Here is a 15,411-nt window from a genome sequence, read left to right on the forward strand (position 1 = left end):
TGGTTTAACCGTGGAAGGTGTTTTCCAACTTTGACCTACTTTCGGTTTGTCTGATAAATATAGAAGATTATGGCACAAGTAACTAAGAAAATATCTATTGTTGGCAGGTAAGCAAACCCACAAAAGGTTAAACGAAATAATCTGGTATTTTTCATAGTTTAAAATAAATCTTACTTAATGAGCTGTTTAAAGTGTTTTTCATCTAACTTCAAACATTAATATTACATTTTAGTTTTTACAAGTACTGAAGTAGGGGTAGGCATTGTCTCAAAATTCTACAGGTTATTAAATAGAGCTTTTGTTCTCGATTTAAATGGGCCTGATGTAGTTTTTGAAAATCGTACTTATCAAAGTAAAAAACGGTAAAGTGTTCTGTTCTGCCCTGTAAAAAATGGCCTTGCTAACATTTTGTTTTCTTTTGGCGGAGATAGCCAGATTTTAACTACCAGAAAGTTCAATTCAGTGAACATGCATAGTTAGTAATTAATGGATACATGCACACTGGGGGCTCACTGTATCACAGTACTTACTGTTTTCAAACACTGAGGAAAACCAGGCCTTTAAAATTTGGATTTTTAATTTGTCTTAAGGAGATAGACCTAGGGTAAGAGACACAACTCTTAAAAATCATTGGAACATTTGTATGCAGCATTTTACATCAATCTTATGTAAGCATCTTATTAACTTGGATTCACTTTATTCTGCTTTAAACGAAAGCTTGAGAGGCTTTGGTGAAATTAAATATGATACAAACATATCACTGATTTCATGAGTTATGTCCCTTACCCTAGGTCTACCTCCCTAAGTTGGTACAAAATCTAATCTTTCATTGCATTAAACCTATTTTTCTGATGCAGCATCTTTAACACTCAGCCATTGCTTGCAAAAAAGTAATTTCTGTGCCTAAAAAATGTTCCCATTATATCACTGTATTGAAAAGAACATTCTTTAGAATCATTTCTATCAAAAACCTTGCAATGGTAATTTGTGGGAATGCACTTCAACATCTTATGGATCATGAGCCCTGTGCAGGTCTGGGTGTCAAAAGAATTGGCCTGCAGCAGCGCTAAGCTTGTCGTAAAAGGCGACTAAATAGTGCTCAGAACCCTAGCCAGGGGATAGGGCATTCTGCCTACAGAGCAACTCAGTTGTGTGCCCCAGGTGGTGGAATGGGGTACCCCAGGTGTGTTTGGGGTTGTCAGGCTATAATACGAAAACCTGACCGCAAACCATAGTGGTGCACCGTGTTGGGAAAGATGCCACATTCCTCATATGTTAAAGAACTCTGTTGTGGTATTTGATAGGTGTAGGAACCTTTGCACTCAGCCACAGGGGAGCTAAATTGCACGACCCTACCCATCCCTCCCTTTTTGTAGTAGCAATCAATTTGTCGACCCTATTATCCTTGTGTCCCATCCCTTTTTTCATTTCATTTCATGTTCATCACCTGAATATAGCTGAAATATTGCTGCTCGGGCGTTAAACCCCAATAATCAATCAATCAACTAATCAATTCAATGGATCATGATAAATTATAAATCTTTATTTAATCTTCATTAAATTCGACAGCAATTTTCCAAAAATGGCCATCAAAATTTTGAAAATGGATGAAAATCGCATAAAAATTTTGAGTTAGTCGTTAATTTCTCTGTCTTAGAGAAAACTTGACAAATATATGGTTTCAGAGTTTACACTTAGTCCCTAGGTCAAGCACAACAAACATTGAAAATAAACGTCCTTCCGTTGTTCTTGATCTAGCCATACCACAATACAGTGGAACCCATGATATAATGGGAACAGAGTATATACTGCTACTTAAAAAGTCATCCAGTATAGTCTAGTATACCTTAATGGGCAGCATACAGAATGCTACAATGTTTTATTTGTGAATCTATTATTTCAAAGTTTCTAATTAATGAGTGGCTCATTTCTGAAATAATATGTGATATATCCCAGATTCATTTTGAATTTTGTTGGAATTAAGGTTATGATATAGTTTTCTGCTAATTTAGGGTTTGGGAAGTGAAGTATGTAAAGTGGCTTATTTATTCATTCTATACATAAAGCAGACACACATCCATTAATTGCTGTGATTGTCTGCCCAAAAATTAAAATTATGACATTGTAAATGTTTATTAGACAACTTAATTACATTGTCAAAAATAACTAAAGTAATATAACAATACTCTCTTCATCCTCCCAAGTCAAGGTTTTGAGTCCACCCTGCTCACTCAAACCTCTGACATCACTCATTCATATTTAGCGGGTATTGTCCAGCGCCATCTAGTGAGTTACTTCAATTTAACCCGGATCCAAAATCCAATCAAATCACTAGTAATAGAAACTCTTTGATATAACTTACAAAGTGGCTACACATAACATCATTTTTTTAGTAAAGACTCTAAACAGAATCTACAGTTATCATTTTTGCTCATATTGCATCATTTGTGACATCATACAACTTTCAGTTACTATATCGGATCGTCAATTACCTCGTATTATTGTTTACCTTTCCACAGACATTTTATGTTAAATGGATTTTCATTGGTGCTTCTCACCCAGAGAAGCAATTAATCAGAATTGGCTGGATGAAACTCACTAAATATGAATGAGTGATGTCAGGGGATTGAGGGAGCGAGAGTGGACTCAAAACCCTGACTTGGGAGGATGTACTTTCTTATACAATTCAATATAATGCACCAACTATAAATTTCAAACTGTTCTGTATGTTAACCCATAAAAAAAATTGTTTATAACGACATATAGACAGTAAATGAGCAAATGTTAGTTGTACCTCCTTTTTCAATATTTTGATCAGAACACAAGGCCCAAAAGGCTGTTGTCATCACTTGGCATCCATTGTCAGTTTCAATTTTTCGTTACTTTTCTCCTCTGACAATACTTGTCTATATTAATGTTCCTTGGGGTGTTCTGCATAGAATTAATGCGGGTTTGATTCATCTAAAAGCATGGCCGCCATTACTAAAAATATAACATAGGTGTCAGGCAGAAGTTTTTCACATTTCTTCATAATAGTTAGATTTAGCAAAATTCTGTCAGTGTAAAAGTATAAAGTATGATGAGTATATCAGTGGACGAATTTTGTGTTAATCTGTTAAACCATGTTGGAGTTATTGCTGTTTGTTGAGAAATTTTTGCTATTTTTAATGTTATTTCTTTCAAAAATCTTCTCTTCTGCAAGGCCAGACCAATTGGAACCAAACTTGGTATGAATGTTCCTTAGGGTGTTCTGCATAAAACTGGTTTTGGGATTTTTTTTATCCTTTTGAAAACATGCTCGCCATAACTAAAAACAGAATAAAAGGGTCAGACAAATTTGTGTTGTATATATATATGTATCTCCAAAATTGTTGCAAAAAATCAGAATGATGAGATCTATATGTGGTCAAATTTTTGTATTAATCTGTCAAGTCATTTTTGAGTATGTCCCTTTTCCATGTTTTTAGCTATTTTTAATGTTATTTCTTTCAAAAATTTTCTCCTCAGAAACTACTGGACAGAATTTAATGAAAATTGATCTGATTGTTCCTTGGGTATGAGTATGAGGAATTTTTATCTAAGAAGAAACGTGCCTTCTCTTACCATTTTTCACCTAGAAAAGTATGATATTCAAAACTACATTGATTTGTATTTCGATTGACATATGTTATAGCCATATAACCTCTAGGCCCATTAAAGTTCTATAAATCCTCAGCCATCTGCTTCACTAATATTGGACATCCTCATATTGGTGAGGAGACGTAATTCATAGCACCCCATAAGTTGGCGTTCATAGTCATTGTCATCATCTTTAACAATTTCCATCTTCTCTGAAACTACTGATGGATTTGGATGAAACTTAGCATGACTGTTCCTTAGGGTATCGTGCACAAAGTTTATTTTTGATCCGTCAAAAAACCTGGCCACCGTTACTAAAATAGAATATAGGGGTCAAACAACAGTTTTTTGCTGATATCTCAAAAACCATTTGGCTAATTTTGGCAGGGTAAAAGTGTTTAGCATGATGAGAGCTACCTGTGTGCAGATTTTTGTGAAAATCTTCAACTGATGTTTGAGTTATTGCCCTTTTTGACATTTAGGTTATTTTTTATGTTTTTACTGTATTCAAAAATCTTCTTCCCTGAAACTACTAATCAGAATCAAATGAAACTTAGTAAGATTGTTCCTTAGTGTATTTTGCACAAACTGATTGTTTAAAATTTTTTAAACGTTGAAAAACATGGCGGCTGTTACAAAAAATAGAACATAGGGGTCAAAATACAGTTTTTTTGCAAATAACTCAAAAATCGTTGAAATTAGGAATATTCTGATAGAAATAATATTGTTGACGGACCTTTGTTGAAATTTCTAAAATGATTTGTCCCCTGATGTAGGAGTTATGGCCCATGAAACAACTTTGAAAATCTTCACTGAAACCATGCGACAAAATTTAATGAAAGTTGGCATATCTTTTTTAGGGTACCCTAAAAAAACATAGCTGTCATTACTAAAAATAGAACATAAGGGCTAAATTTTTTTTTGCTCTTTTTTCTACAACTAAAGAAGAATAATGAAGGTAAAGCTACTCATAAGGTAAACATGATATTCTGTGTTGACTGGCAGTATTGAAATTTTTAATAAGTGGCCATTTTCAAAATGGCTGCCATTTTGGGCCCATTTTCACCAGTTACTCAGATTCCTATTATTATTTTTTTTTTTCTTTTTTAAGAATTATGGTATTCTAAGTTGAATGGTGATGAGGAAAGTTTGTTTTTGGCCTTTTTCAAAATGTATACTGGGCTAATGCCCCCTCAGACCCTTTGGAATAACAGGACATAGGGAATCCCTGCCCGAATTTTTTCCAGAGGTTCTAAAAACACTTTGAATGCATTTCCAACATTTTACAGTGCCTTAGGTTATCAGCAATCATCAATATATGCTCTTTTTCAGCAATTTTTTATCAACCATGGTAACAAAGCATGATACCTTTACTTACTTAGTTAATATAGTATGGTTTGAGAGGTGTGCGTTTCAGGCTCTTTGAGAGCCTCTTTTTCCACGAGTAATGCATCTTATATTTCAATAAACCCTTTTTCAGTAAATGTCATTTCTCAGTTTGACGGTTATGATAATGTCTCCCGACTAAGATGAGGTGGCTTACTGGAATTTTTATGCCCTATCTTTAAGTCTGTCTGACTCCTCCTAAACCTATGAGTTCTGTACATCACCTGTGAATATTATTGTTTTTTGATTAAACTTCACACATTCAGTTAGTATGGGATACTTTCATAAATTTCATTATTTGTGTGGCAGAAAAAGACAAAGTCTCTGTTAATAAGAACATTTTGTTTCAAGTTTCCATATGTGATGATATGTGACGTACTGAACAAATCAGTTTTCATGGTGTAGATGGATACACTGTAAGAATCCACAAGTTCATGATGACAACCATAAAACTTTTGTAGTGATGACTTCAACCTTGTACCAACATAACCCTGTTCCAGTAGCCTATTGTAAGAGTTAAACTGCAGTACAAAAAGTCTGCGTAGTTACGGCAAGCTCTGGCATAACGTTGTGATATGAAAACTCCATACGCAGGTGCTGAAGGGATGTTGCCACAGATGAAAAGAAAGTTGACAATACAGAATAAAAAGTCTTTTTTTTTTAAATCTTGACTTTAAAACTGTTGTTATTATGTATAGATTGGGGAAATTACATTGAGTTTTAAGTTACAACTATTGGTTATTACATTGAATTTTAAGCAGCAAATATGTGTTCAATATTGATAAATAATGGAAGGTATACAAAGCACAACGTATCACTTCTTGAAAAAATGAGTACTGTGGAAGTACCAATTTTCGTGGTTTTTGTGGTTAGGCCAAACCACAAAATTTGGTTCCCAATAAAAAAGGAGAATCCCATTGATATGTGTACTGAAAACTTAAAAAAACATGAATTCAAGAATCCACGAACTCATGTTTCTTCCCTAATCCACGAAAATTGGTATCCATGGATTAAAGTACTTTCATAGTATGCAGTTGGTTTTTGTTTGTTATTTCAGTGGCCTTATTGGTGAGAACTGGGCAATGATATTTGCTGGCGCTGGTCATCAAGTATGCCTGTTTGATGTAGATCAGTGTCAGATAGAGAGAGCCAAGTCCAATATCAGCACAACCCTACAGGGTTATGAAAAAGGAGGATTAATTAGAGGGACTGGATCTGCAGTAGAACAAGCCAGTAGAGTGTCATTTTCCACATCCCTTGAGGAGTGCTTGAAGGATGCCTTCTATGTCCAGGTTTGTTATTTCTTGTTCAATGAAATGTTATACCGGTACATTTAATTGATTTTTGGAATAGAAATATACATCTTATAATATGTGTTTTTGCTATCTTGACAAGTTTCATGTTTTTTAAGTCAAAATATAACATATTTGATACTATGAAGGAAGGAATTCATGGGTGTTAATTTCAATTTTTGTGGCTTGTCAAAATTTCTATAAAGTATATATGAAGTATGTATTTTTGGAATACACAACCTATATTTTCAATAAAAAATTTTAATTACTCTTGATTTGACTTAGAAAGAAAATACAACTAAAATGAAAAATAACTTCCACAGTACAAGCATTAACTTTAAGTTTTATTCCATTTTAGGAATGTGTACCAGAAAATCTTGAATTGAAGACCAAAGTATTTTCCCAGATAGACAGTGTTATTGGAGATAATACAATAGCAGCCAGTTCCAGCAGCTGTCTTGTAGCATCATCCTTTACCGAGAACTGTAAACATAGAAACAACATGCTAGTGGCCCACCCTGTACTTATTTACTTGTTAATATGTCTGCTTCAAAAAATTTGTTTTAACATACAAAAGATTATCATTAATGCTAGACTAACACACATATAAAATTAGCAATTATTGACTTAACCATTTATCTTGTTTTTATACCCCTTGCAAACAAAGTTTTTGGGGGGTTTCTAGGAATCCCCCTGTCTATTCATTTTTATTCGTCTGTCCGCATGTCTTGTGCAACTCTTCCATTACCACTCAATGAATTTCAATGAAAGAAGGTTAGACTTCATATGTAGATCAGCAAGGAGGAATATCATTATTATCAGATCTTCTGAAAGGGGATATTCCTTTTTAAGAATTTTAAATGGTTAAACCTTGTATAGAATTTGGTTGATATTATAACATTTTATAGGAAGGTAAGGCATCATTTGTAGATGTGATAGAAGATAATTATCGTCTGTTGCCAATAAAGGGAGATAATCATGATTAAGGTCCTCTTGGATTGAGGGGGTTATTCTTTCTGAGAGCTTACTCTCACTGCATTTCTAATTTATGATTAAAGCTATTATTTGTTTGAAGTAGTTAATATTCATAATTCAAAGTTTAGAAAATGTTTATGAATATTGTTTGATTTGAATAAATTTAGTTTGTTTTCTGTTGTATTATTTATCACAAATTAAATGTTCATTTATTGGTACCTTTTAAGATAAATCCACCATACTTCATACCATTGGTTGAAATAGTCCCATCACCATGGACACGACCTGAGGTTGTTTCCACAACAAGGTCATTGATGGAAGAAGTAGGTCAATCACCTGTGTCACTAAACAGAGAAAGTCCAGGATTTGCCCTGAATAGATTACAATATGCCTGTATAAATGAAGCTTGGAATATGTATCAGGTTTGTGTTTTGTTGCTCTGTAGGATACTGTTCTTGTGACAGATTGTCAGTAACACTGCTACCTCAATATTTATTTCATTAAATATAAAAATAGGTTATTTAAAGTATAATATGATCTTTTTCACCTACTGACTTTAAACCCAAACATTCTATTGCTAGTTGACTGGTCTAAAAAGTGTTTTATTCCATTGCCATAACTAGTCATAAGGTTATATTGATTTTGTTAATTCTGTTTAATGTTTTGTTTTGAAATGTTGTTTAAATGTTTTTCAGAGTGGTCTGTTGAGTGCAGAAGATATAGATAAAGTATGTTATGATGGGTTAGGACCAAGATATGCCTTTATAGGACCATTAGAGACTATGCATTTAAATGCAAATGGTATGTTCTAGATAGTGTTAAACATTGTCGTTTTTTAAGGTTGTTGATTGAATCAATAAACCAGAGACTCTTCAGCCTTATATGAGTGGTACTTTGCTGTGGATGGGATAATGACTCACATTTTCTGTTCAATGGTAAATCCATGTCAACAGCCAGTTTTTGAAACATTATTCCTATCTGCTGGTTAGAGTCCGGTAGTTTTGACATTATGAGTTGTATATCATTAATGTAATGACAGTTTTTTAAAACTTTTTCCTTAATTTTTTTTAAAATATTTTTTCTCCCATGGGGTTTTCTCACTTATGAAATAGTATTGTATTCTCATTAAATAGTGAATTGAAAAAAAAATTATTGTGAATGAAAATGTATATAATGAATAAGCTAACTAATTAGTTAGACATTGATACCTTAATTAAGATCAGTTGTGCTAAGAATCCTTGTGATAAAACTCCTGCTAAATTTAAGTTATATTTTGATACTTAGTCTCTCCAATATAACTTTACTATAAATTAAAAAGACCAGTTTGTTTTATTGCATTTCATTCTAATCTGTCTAGGTATAGTAGATTATTGTCAGAGATATGCAGAAGGTGCTGTTAATGTACAGGATAAGACATTCAAACAGGTTCCTGTTCTATACGATGTACCTACGGCAGAGAAGATACAAGCTGAATACAATAATACAATGCCATTGGATAAAATTCAGGAGAAGAGAAAATGGAGAGATGACAGACTAGCAGCTCTAGCTAAATTAAAGAAAGAAATTGACAAAAATGATTAGTATGATCAAAATTTGTAGATTGCAGGGCATTTTAATGAAGGAGTATACTTGCATATTTATTATTCAAGAATGATTATGAGTATGAGAATGAGTAATAATTGATAAGTCAGGGACATCAGAGTGTAGTTTCATAACACTGAGGAATTAGGTGTTCAATGTTTGGCTGTTTCTGGATGATAACTTTAGAAGATGTTGAAGGATCGTTTTTCAAATTTTTTATAATTATTTAGGATCATTAAACACAGATAAAGTTCCAATTTCAAATTTGATCAGATTATTTACACAAAAGTTATGGCCATTTGAAATTGTTTTTAATACCAAAAATAGTTTTGCAACATGGCAGGGTATTGTTTAATGTCCCATTAGATGCCCTATTTTTCTACATGGGGAAACATTCAGACTTTTTAATGCAAAAAAATTATCAATCATGATATCTACTTTCAAAGAACTATTTTTCGTTTGGTACCTATTTATGTGGTTTTATTAGTCAAACCGCTAATTTAAGTTCTCATTAAATTAAAAAATGTCAGATGAAAACATTGGTGATTATGTATGAAATACACAAATTTATTACTCAACACAGTACAGTAAAACCTGTCTAAACTGACCTTCATATTGGACTTAAAAATTGGTTCTGTTTAGACAGGTGTTCAGTTTAGATAGGTGTTCTGTTTAAACAGGTGTTCAGTTTAGACAGGCATTCAGTTTAGACAGGCATTCTGTTTAGACAGGTGTTCAGTTTCGACAGGTGTTCAGGTTGGACAGGTGTTCTGTTCAGAAGGCATTCAGTTTAGACAGGTGTTCAGGTTAGACAGGTGTTCTGTTCAGAAGGCATTCAGTTTAGACAGGTGTTCTGTTTAGACAGGTGTTCAGTTTAGACAGGCATTCAGTTTAGACAGGCATTCTGTTTAGACAGGTGTTCAGGTTAGACAGGTGTTCTGTTCAGAAGGCATTTAGTTTAGACAGGTGTTCAGATAGACAGGTGTTAAGTTTAGACAGGCATTCAGTTTAGACAGGTGTTCTGTGTAGACAGACATTCGGTTTAGACAAATGTTTGGTTTAGACAAGTGTTCAGTTTAGACAGATTTTCAGTTTAGACAGGTGTTCAGTTTAGACAGGTGCTCTGTTTAGACAGGTATTCAGTTTAGACAGGAGTTCAGTTTATACAGGTGTTCTGTTTAGACAGGTGGTCAGGTTTAGGTATGTGTTCTTAGAGAGGTGTTCTGTTTACCAAGGTCCAAAAAAAAACATTAAAACTGATATAAAGATATTTTAAAAATGTCTACTGTAGACAGGTTTTACTGAACCAAACTTTTTGAACAGCCATGAAGATTGATACACATTTATTTTAGTGCTTATTTTGATAAAATGTCTGTTTGGATTCCAAATAAAATTGGTTCTATGTGAATGTAATTTTTCCTTGTGAACCTGTTTAACGTCATGTTAATTTAAAAAAAAACAAGCCAGATACAATATTTTATTTAAAAAAATGTATTTAACAGCCTGCCACATTATTTCTTTTACAGTGGAGGAGTTAATAAATTAAAAATTCATAAACTGTTTACATTTTTTGTGGGAAGATTTTTGAAAATCTTATATTACCGGTACTGTGTATCGTTTTATTAAGAAGAAATTTAGCTGAAAAACAGGCTATGATTACAGTTATAGCTACTTCGGATGACTATCTTTGAAGTTCAATATTTGGATCAAGTAGTTTAAACTTTTATAGAAGTAATTTTTTGCTTATGATTTTTTGTTGGATATTATTTTGCTTGATAAGTTATGTTTCTCAATGTCTTTTCAACAAGTCAGATGTATATAGTGATCCCTAAGTCTGTTTGTCCATTTCTGGTTCATCACCTCACCGGTTTGTCAAGCTTATGGTTTTAGAACCAATCAAGTAGACGTTTCAAACAGTGTGTTGGCCCATGAATACAGAGGGATATATATAGGATGGCAAATAAGGTACAGAGAGAGAGAGAAGGGGGGCAGGAGAAAGGGGAAGGAGAAAGTAGAAAAGAGGTTGGAGAAAGGAGAATGATACCACACTGTCTGCAGGTGGGTAGCTGCCGTTAGGCAAAAAAGCTTTTGCCTGCACTTAATTTTGCCAATTTTATTTTATTATTTTTTTTATTTATTTATTTTTTAGATAAAATACATCCAAGAGAGGCATAAATGATGCTCTAAAACGCTATCTCCGCAGAGCTTCGGGGGGGGGGGGGGGCTTCAACCCCCTGGATCCCCTACCAGGCTCCCCAGACCACCTGCCGTAATTTTGCCTACACTTCAATTTGGCCTCAGCTACGCGCCTGGTCTGCCCCCTCATATGTTGGATTTACCATTTCACATATATTGCCCTTTGTAGTCCGAAAATTTGGAAAGGTGTAATATCTATAATCACAACAATGCGAACTTTAATAAATGCAATTTAGTCAGTCAATTTTTATACCCCACGCAACGATGTTTGCGAAAGGTATATTGTTTTTGACCCGTCCATCAGTCCGTCCGTCAGTCCATCATCAGTTTTAAGGACTTTTTTTCTAAACACTTGCAGATATTGACATGATTTTTGGTATATAAGTTCACCATGATAAGTTACAGGACAAGGCTGTAGTTGGTTCTGCTCCAATGATTTTTACTAAAATTATGGGCCTTGAACTTAGCTAAATTCACAGAAATAATCGTTTTTCTGACTTTTTTTTCTAAATGCTTGCAGATAATTTTTGGTATATAAATTCACCATGATAAGTCATAGGTCAAGTGTACGTTTTGTTCCGCTACAATAATATTTATTTTGGATTAACTGAAACTCAAAGAAATCACGGTCTGGAGATTTAAACTACCATTCTGAGTAACAGAAGTTAGTTAGAAAGTAAAGGTCTAAAGCCTAAAAAAACGCTCATATTCCTTTTTTATCGGGGTTCTTCTACATGTATTTCTCTGACGAAAAAAATTACTCTAGTATCCAAGTTGGGGACGCGTGGGGTATGTGAGCGTGCTCACTATGGTTCTTTAATTTTCGGAAGTAAAATAATTTCTTAATTAACAGTGTGTGAAAATTAGAAAAAAAACTGTTTTATTTCTATGCATTTAACTAAGTTTATCTTATAGAGCTGTTGGTGATGTACAGTCTGAATTGATATTATATTAGTTTGTTATCAAAGTAGAAATAAAAGTAACTTGAAGTGAAATTATACAGATGTAACAGCCGTATATACTCGGGGCATTGTCTAATTAATATGAAATGATGAAAATAAATAAACAGGTAGTTACTGAATTTTTTTTTCTTATTTTGCATTTGCTTATTTAATTGAAAATGACGGATTTGTTCCTGCAACAAGTAAGATTGTAAATGTTGCTATTGGTGCTGATATGTACATGCAACACTGCATTATCTCCCTTTAAATACTAGGCTTAAGCATTATGACACGTTTTTAAGTCCCAAAACTCTTCAAATTATAAAATTTGAATAAGTCCAAACAAGTGATGGAGAGTTCCAGTCAAGAAACACAAACATTAAAATCTACAGCAATATACAATCATTATATATAATTGTCGAAAAGTTGATTTTAAAAAGTATTAATTATTTGTAAAATTTGTAAGAGCGATAGTTGATGATATATACTTTTATTTGCATCCTATTAGAGAGTTTAAATGAACAGTAAACATTTTACAAGTATACTTAAAAAAATTAATACTTTATTATATGTACATAACATTAAGTGTTAATCCAAAATCTATCATAAGTGTCAGTTTAGTTCTTTTTTTCTAACTTGAGAGGAGATATGAATTAGCTAATTTAGTACTAAAAGACAAAAGGAAATATGAGGAGCCAAAGACAAAAAGACAACATGAAGTCCTTAACTGACATTTTGGAGGTACTTAAAAAAATCAAATTTACCGGTATGTCTATAGTTCTGTCCAGAAGACAAGTGTAGATGCATGAAATAAGGGTGTGGATGAATGAATTCTGATTGTAAAAAAAATCTTTGTATCTAATTAATATAAATAGCAATATTTTAATTGGTATTAGATCCGAGGTGAGTTAACAATATTGTTATGTTCGATTAAATATGAAAAGTATGAAATATCGGGCTGCATCATCTCTCAGTTAAAAAGGCATGTTAACTTACAATAGGTTGATATGTGCTGAAAGTTGATAAGACGCGTGTGTAATTCATTTTTGTCTTAATCTTCGTCAGTTTAGACGATTTTTTGAAATCATTCGAGATAGACGTATATTCTAAGGCTATTTATTCATGGGGTCAATATACCTAGTGTGGTATATCGACCATTTATTTATTGAGTTATTTATGAAAAAATGCCTGTTTTTAAGAGGAAATAAGACTTTTTTTCGATGAAGTGGTGTTGCTTTTATAGCAGCTGAATTACAAACTATGTGCTCGTATAATGCAGTTGATGCTATATCGTCGATATAAAATATGTTGTGTTATATTTTTTTTCACAGTGGCCAGATTTTAAAGGCGTATGTGATCACACCAAAGTACTTTAACCCCGTCGCATTTTTTTTTGCGTCTGTCCCAAATCAGGAATTTCAAACCTCTATATATTTTGTTAATTTCGTTTTCACCTTTAGTTTATTGTTTATGTTACTTAAGTATACATGGATAACTCTTCCGCTGTACCTGTGTAAAAAGATGTTTTGGGGCCAGGTGCAGCCTGTCCTGTGGTATGAGGTTTTCCTCGTTCATTGAAGACCAACGGGTAGCCTTGGGCTGACATTTTCACCTCAGAGGGGTCGTTGTATCTTTGAAATATACACTATATTTATTGTCGTTATATTTTATAACTAAGACCTTTCGGGCGACTCCTGTTTTTTTTACTCACAATTCAAGTTTTGCATAACATGTTTAAGTGACCCATTCACTTTTTGGAAGATATTTATAATTGGTAAGTAGATTTTCACAAGTAGTGTGAATAAAATATTCGACAAAGACCGATCCAGATTTAATAAAAAGGAAACGGTCCACTTCGGAAATTTTTAAATGAGTGTGTAAAGGTATCATTTGCTCATATTCTCCACAACTTTCACACAATTTTCCAACGAAAAGGCGAATTAAACTCCCGGGACCCCCTTTTCTGAATCAAGCTGGTATGGATAAAAATAAGTTAAAACAACCAAAAAAAAATACATACATGTAAATTTTCGTTGATATTTTAGTGGTATTAGGTCCCGAGGTTGTACATGTATATATACAAGGTCATAGTTAATTGATTTCCTCACTATAAACATATTCACTCAACTGAATTACAAACTTAAGACATTTTTGACATGTCGACTTTAGAAGGCAACACTGGTAAAAAGATAAGCGAAGGGTGTTCATAAATATAATTTATTCCTTCCTGCACGAAGGAGCTACATTATGCAACTGTACATGTACTATCTAAGTGTTAGGTTGAAGCACATAGAGCGTATATGTATGCATTCACACACTCAATGAACTTCGAATTTTTTACTGTGCCGTAGACCTTCAAAATTTCCTTTCATTGTGTTGTACCTGTAACACAATTAGCATGTTTTTTCTGTAATGTTTGTCTTTGTTTGGTACTGAAATTTACCATTTTAATCATTTAAAGCTAGCTTTTTGTATTTAATTTTATATTCATTGTGTTCATACATACATACACATATATACATACATAAATAACTTTGATTCATCCAAAAGGAGATATGACATATAAATACAATTACATAATGCAAATGGAAAAATTGATGTTAAAATAGAAATGAATATACAAGCACGTCTTTAGAGAGTACAGTTCACAAGAAATGGACCAGTAGCGGATAAGATAATGTCTGGGTCAGCGTGAGTCCAACTTGCTCGTAAAAGAATGTTGCATTGTGTTATCATGTCCAATTTTAAAAGTTCACTGTAGATGTCGTGTCCCAGAAGACAATACAGTTTTCTGTTCATTAATTGTCGATTGTCATTTAAGACTGGACAGTTGGAAATTTGATGCAGTAATATATCATTTGAATATGAAGCACATAACTGACAATTCCCGGAAGTGATTGATCAAGTCCATAGTTTTGATATTTTCTTGGCTGTTTGCAGGCACAAAGATGAAATTAGATCGCATTTCCATACGTTTGATGGTTTGCCTAGGTCTATTAGTTCCTTAAATCTTGCGAAGTCATCATCACAGTATATTCTCAACATTTTGTTGTTTAGTTCAGAGGTATTGATGGCAGTATTAACAGTGTTTTTCCATGAAAACTTAAACGGAAATTCGCCAGAGTATATATAGTTCAAAAGGTATTGCTAGAGATCATATTTGTGTAAAATATTTATTATGTCTGGTATTAATCCATTCTGTTTCCTTATTGGATGATGAAAATACTGAAAAAGTCTGTAGATGAACACTTGTTAAGCGAGTATATCATTGTTGAGGGTACACAGTTCCTGTAGAAACACCAGTTTTCGCTTATCGACTACGACTGGAATGCTAGGTAAATCCAACATGCTTTCACAAATGTCGGATCGTGTCCTTCTGTGAAGTCCTTGAATGTGTTTGAAAAGTGTTCAGTTTATATAAA

The 15,411-nt window shown here is 33.2% G+C and overlaps 1 protein-coding gene across 1 annotated transcript; it reads left to right on the forward strand.

Annotated features, from left to right (window-relative positions):
* The first annotated feature begins 2 nt into the window (after nt 1-2).
* LOC148614853 (lambda-crystallin-like) lies at nt 3-8,909 on the forward strand. The gene is made up of 6 exons (XM_088589280.1): nt 3-107; nt 6,062-6,296; nt 6,655-6,816; nt 7,499-7,693; nt 7,967-8,072; nt 8,629-8,909. Exons 1-6 carry the CDS (start codon nt 70-72, stop codon nt 8,850-8,852), a joined length of 960 nt encoding a protein of 319 aa, XP_088445406.1. The 5' UTR covers nt 3-69; the 3' UTR covers nt 8,853-8,909.
* The last annotated feature ends 6,502 nt before the right edge of the window (nt 8,910-15,411 follow it).

The sequence above is a fragment of the Perna viridis genome, chromosome 6 (genome assembly GCF_037379345.1).
Source record: "Perna viridis isolate PV_CMFRI_1.1 ecotype Kerala chromosome 6, ASM3737934v1, whole genome shotgun sequence".
Taxonomy (NCBI): Eukaryota; Metazoa; Mollusca; class Bivalvia; order Mytilida; family Mytilidae; genus Perna; species Perna viridis.

Coding starts and splice junctions, on each gene's coding strand:
- LOC148614853 (XM_088589280.1), top strand. CDS start 70: ATGGCACAAGTAACTAAGAAAATATCTATTGTTGGCAG. Junction 108..6,061: donor AAAATATCTATTGTTGGCAG/GTAAGCAAACCC, acceptor TTGTTATTTCAG/TGGCCTTATTGGTGAGAACT. Junction 7,694..7,966: donor AAGCTTGGAATATGTATCAG/GTTTGTGTTTTG, acceptor AATGTTTTTCAG/AGTGGTCTGTTGAGTGCAGA.